The sequence below is a fragment of the Salvelinus sp. IW2-2015 genome, linkage group LG6.2, assembly GCF_002910315.2.
Source record: "Salvelinus sp. IW2-2015 linkage group LG6.2, ASM291031v2, whole genome shotgun sequence".
Taxonomy (NCBI): domain Eukaryota; kingdom Metazoa; phylum Chordata; class Actinopteri; order Salmoniformes; family Salmonidae; genus Salvelinus; species Salvelinus sp. IW2-2015.
In genome coordinates this window covers 18,135,285-18,140,941 of record NC_036846.1, presented here as the reverse complement: position 1 = coordinate 18,140,941, position 5,657 = coordinate 18,135,285, and the positions used below count along the sequence as shown (strand labels likewise).

The window sequence follows — 5,657 nt, the reverse complement described above, 5'->3', positions numbered from 1 at the left end:
AGAAAGAAAAAAAAAAAGGTTATATACATGGGTCACGACAAGAAAAAGGACAAAAGACGTCTGACTGCTACGCCGTCTTGGATTTAAAAAAATAAATGATTTGACATAAATCAAGCTGTTTTATAGGCTTGTGTGACACTGTGACATATTTACACATTGGAAATGTTTCAACACTGGATTTATCTGATTCATAATTTCTCTAAGTGTACTCTAGTTGATAAACTAATACTATGTTTTTCCAGCTTGAAGTGTTATTCACCTGTACCTGTAGCTCACGGTCACATTTTGACAAGAAATCAAACTTCATGACTTTGCTGCCCTACCTTCACCTGAAATATATGTCAGAAAGTCATCAGAAAGATATGCCTACTTACTCATTATCACATCCATAAACGCTATCTGTAATWTACCATAAAATTGCCGGAAGACTGAGTCAGAGAGGGGGGGAGTGGTCTCCACTGCGTAATGTGGGTGCGTGAGCCTACGTTATCCAGCRATAACTCGAATACGAGGAATCACACAAGCCCGAAACACTCGCAGAAGAGGGACGTGCAAACAAAGTTGGTCAACGACAATTTAAGCTGCAGTAATATTTTCAAGTTTTGATGTATCTGGAATAGATTTTCAAACTGGTGGATCCCTGACTTCATTTTTCAAGTACTCTCCCTCACCAATAACATTGAAAAGGAGTGCTCAATGAATTTTAGTTCGACAAATACAAAGGTAAGATTTCAATTGCATTCCAATGGTAGAACTGATTGCTAAAACTCGGACGAGGAATGCATTGTTATATTGTTCCAAACATGCACACGTTTGTTTCGTGGGGATTTGAATGTTGGCAAAAAAAAACGTCTACAAACATTTCAGATCTGACAGTAAATGTTTTAAATGTGCACCCTGGCTGTCGTATATAGAGTCTAAGTTATAGTTTATTTGTGCATTCTTTACAATATTATCACTCCGTTTATTTTCGTCWGCAGGCTATTGCACTTTAATTCTTATTTTTACAGACACGTCTTTTCAACAACAATAAAATGAAGTATTCCATTGACACCCCGTTTACAATCTGAAGTACCCGATGATATGTCACAATCTCAGGTTCAATTCCCCTTATTGATGTCTTGAGAGTCTGAATGGTGATTTGCATCTGTAGAGACAGTGGTGCAATGCCATAGGGTTAAATAGAGATTGGGAGAAACTGTTCTGTTGAACAAATCAGAGTAATATTGCAATTAACTATCTATGCATATTACACTACATTGGTAATTTTACAGAATGATTTTATCATGCAATACAATAGTTGTCGTCTTTATTTATTAGCGCTCTGGAAAGATGTGTACACTGTGATGAGAGATTGACAGTTAGATGAGTTATGTAGTCTACACATGACAACTATTCAACTATAAAGCTCTCTGCACACTAGAGAATGTACACTTGCATGTAGCTAGATTCTAGATACTAGATTCATTTGAGCTAATGTAAACATCCATGTCTTTATTCCTGGCATTTGGCATACAATGTATTTGTATATATTAAGCCTGGGGGAAATGTATTTTTATTTATTTACTTACTTACTTACTTATCAGCTGCAGTGTCAAGTGTCATCTAATGATGCCTCTGTTCTTTTGTCCTGGCAGTGTTGCTGTGATCGACAGAGAGGAGGCACCATTGTTCTTTCTCAAGTGGACCGTCGTCCTCAGTCAGCTGCTCTTTCAATGTTGGATACCGTTGTGCTCCTTTAGCCAGGCTGAAATCCACCAGGTTGAGGACCTCCCTCATGGCGGCCTTTTTCTTCGGGCTGCTTCTCTTCGCGATGCAGCCCCCCCCTATCCCCTCCAGGCCCGCAGAGAGGGGTGACGGTGACCAGGGACCCCCTCCGTCCCCCACCGCCTCTTCCCCACTGGCCCTCAATGACACCGGGGCCACCGGCCACCCCAACGGAACCTTCAAGCAGTTGCCCCACATCATCATCATCGGCGTGAGGAAGGGCGGCACACGGGCGCTCATCGAGATGCTCAGCCTGCACAGCGCAGTAGCGGCGGCCGAGAACGAGGTGCATTTTTTTGACTGGGAGAGTCACTTCCAGAAGGGCATACCCTGGTATCTCAGCCAGATGCCCTTCGCCCTCCCTGACCAGCTGACTGTGGAGAAAACCCCTGCCTACTTCACCTCCAGCAAGGTGCCCGAACGCATCCACGACATGAACCCAGGCATCAAGCTGCTACTCATTCTCCGGGACCCAACRGAGCGGGTTCTGTCGGACTACACCCAGGTCTTCTACAACCGTCTGCAGAAGCACAAGCGCTACCAGCCCATCGAGTCGTTGCTTGTGAAGGACGGGGAGATCAACCTAGGATACAAAGCTCTCAACCGTAGCCTGTACCACCTGCACCTTCAGAACTGGCTGCGTTACTTCCCGCTAGAGAGCATCCATGTTGTGGACGGGGATAAGCTGATCAGGGACCCCTTCCCGGAGATGAAGAGAGTGGAGAGGTTCCTGAACCTAGAACCGCAGATAAATGCATCTAACTTCTACTTTAACAAGACTAAAGGGTTCTACTGCCTGAGGGACCATGGGCGKGAGCGTTGTTTACATGACTCTAAGGGCAGGGCGCACCCTCACGTGGCTCCCGCCATCCTCCACAAACTCTACCGATTCTTTCATGAACCCAATAGGAAGTTCTTTGAGCTGGTGGGCAGAACATTCAACTGGAACTGAGTTGTTATTCAGGCCGGTATTAACCACAGTTCTGATTCTCATGTTAAAGAGCTGATCCTGAAGCTGTACAGAGTATAAAAGGGAGATTTAAGCTAGATTTTGTATTATTTGAAACATGTGGCAGCGTTCTGACCAGCAACAATCAAGACAGACTTGGCACATCTGTTTTTTTGTCGATATCGTCATTCATTGCAAGTCGATACAAGTTTCTTTTGTCTTGTTGTTTTGGCTTCATCAATAACCAGGTGTCCTCACCTCTCTGTGTAGTGCATGGCAGACACATGCATTATTATTTAGCTCTAAATCACTTCAAAGCAATGGAGTGATCAATGATAAGGGCATTCAAAGGTTGATTTAAGTTAACGTGTCACATGCCATTTTTAAGGATTGCAAGTCTGCAACAACTCTTTTGAGCATCAATCTGAAGAACAATATGCTGGTCTATTTCCATTGATATGCTGTCATCAGTAGCACACATGTTATTTTTGCTAACAGTCATTATTCAGTGTTCTGAAGGGTCTATATGCTGCTACGCTATTATTATTATTTGTATTTTTTTTCAGGCACATTCATACTGAATAGATACATAGTTTAAGAAGCCATTGAGTAACAAAAGGTCGAATACGTATTATGGTCATTGCTATGTACACATGTACTACAGTATACTGTAAATAATATTATAATAGATTTTTTTCTAAAATGAAGGATTAACACAATAATAAAGATGTATTTTGCTATAATGTGTTTTTGGTCTTCCTCTGTATGTACACCTCGTATTTGATCCCACAAAGTTATTTAATTTTGAGGATATGAAGGGGGAAAAAAGCTTTACAGGCTGCTAATGTACACGTTCGGAGTCCGGTATGGGATGTTTCGTCATTTGTATTATTATGGTTAAAGGAGATGAACATGATGCCTAGATGAGATCTTTCCAATGATTTATAGCACTCCATTCCTATGGAGGACTGTTCCTACTGGGGAGAGCCAATATGGCTGACCGGTGGCTTCAAAGCCTCTCAAWGYCCAGTACATAGCATCAGAAATCCAGGGTTTATATACTACATTGGATCTTTAACAAACATTTCAGACTTGAAGTGCCTGCTTGGCCACCCTGCATATGTCTAAGCCAGTGTAGACAGAAGCCCTCTTTAACAGCTGTGGGAGACACTTCTGCTTTGTTAGTAGTGGGTGCTGAGGACCGAGTAGTGGGTGCTGAGGACAGATGCTAGTTGGTTGCTTCTTGCATTTATGTGAGATATCATGGTGACATTCAATGGCTGTACAGTATGCTGTCTGGTATATTTTTCATGTAAATGGTTGCAGGAGGATATTTGGTATAGAGAGAAAGGTATGTGTGTTATGAGTGCGTTCTAGCAGGAGGATACAGGAAAGGTAAGGTTAAGTCAAACCGTGTTTAATCAAAATAGAAGTTGTTTATGACAAAGGGTGTTTCCATACTATATTTTTTTTAACAATTATTTACTCATTCTAACCTTTTCTGGTGCTATTATGGGACTCTAGGTATTTGTATCAAGAAAAGTAGATCCACCAGTTCGCATTATGTTGAATTTAAAGACGCAAATATGTAACTTTTTGGGCGACCCAACCCAATTCACATAGAAATGTGAGTTAAAGKTCTATCATTCTCATTGAATGCAAGTATAAGAAACGGTAGATCTGTACTACGTGTGCTATGTGTATGCTTCCGGTTAAGTTTAATTTTCGGTTTTGGTACTTTCGGTTTTGTACAACAGCTTCAAAGAGCTACAAATATTTTTTTTTTTATATCTTTCTCAGTGGTTTAGATGGTACAATGGTTCTCTACACTATGCAATTTTTCCATCTAGAAAATGGCGGATTGATTTCTGCATATTGCACCTTTAATTCTGTGGTAGCCTAGTTCCACATAGAACCATAGAGCACCTCCAGGACTGCCCAGACAGGTTTCTAATCCTCTTAATCTCCTTAATGCAGACCAAAGCATTCTTACTACGTCTTTCAGTCTGTGGAGAGCAATGCTGGCTAAGTTCCTCTGAGGTCACATATGGTTTTGTGGTTATTGTTGAGTTATGCCATCAGCGGCCGTCATCGGAACATGTCGAAGCAGGTCACAGACATCAAGGAAGAGAGGTAGAGATAGATACAAAGCAAAGAGAGAGTGCCTGAAGATAGGGAGAGATGAAAATCCCTAGTAACATTATCACTATTTTTGAGCTCAAGGTTGCATTATGTTTTGAGTGACATTGCTTTTGGCTTTGATGGAAATGTTTCAGGCCTCCAYACAGCCTTCAAAGGGGACTCAACTGGGGAAAAACAAGGATACATTCCAACAGATGATCTTTCCTCTGTGACCTTTGTTGACCTTTCCAGGTCAAACAAGGACTCTCCTCCTTTCCTGTATGTATCCACTAACCTCTTCGCTGAGTCGGACTACTAAGTGGAAGGTGTCGTTGAGAGACGAGCAGCAGTGAAGCCAGCAGGAGACCATGAGAGAGAGTCTCTTGAGACAAGCTTGTTCACAGATACTACGAAAACCTACACCTACTAAGCTAAGTGCTCTCTCAAATGTTTTTTTTTGTCAAACTTGCCATTGAWACTACATCTCTGTGTTTAGAGAGGACACAACCTTTCTCTGACATGCTCCTAAAAGTCCACCTGTAGCCATACTGTAAGTCTACCCACACTTTATAGAATATTAACACAGCATCTATTAAGAGTTCATAAAAGCCTCATGAGTCCCAATCAGCTGTGGAGCTTATCAAATCAAAGGCTTACAGTCGTAMATATCCTTTTAACATCGCTAAATTAATTGGTCTTGGGTGAGGGCAAGCTGAGGGAGTGTTGGTGAACTGACTGAGTCTATACAAGTCAGACTAATGGACTGGCACTACTTCTAGTACACTCTCCCCCTGACACCACATTGCTGACCATGGAATAT

The 5,657-nt window shown here is 41.8% G+C and overlaps 1 protein-coding gene across 1 annotated transcript; it reads left to right on the top strand.

Moving 5' to 3' along the window:
* The first annotated feature begins 508 nt into the window (after positions 1–508).
* hs3st1 (heparan sulfate (glucosamine) 3-O-sulfotransferase 1) lies at positions 509–3,463 on the top strand. Its single transcript, XM_023990331.2, has 2 exons — positions 509–723; positions 1,638–3,463. The coding sequence occupies exon 2, from the start codon at positions 1,778–1,780 to the stop codon at positions 2,717–2,719; it is 942 nt and encodes a 313-aa protein (XP_023846099.1). The 5' UTR covers positions 509–723; positions 1,638–1,777; the 3' UTR covers positions 2,720–3,463.
* The last annotated feature ends 2,194 nt before the right edge of the window (positions 3,464–5,657 follow it).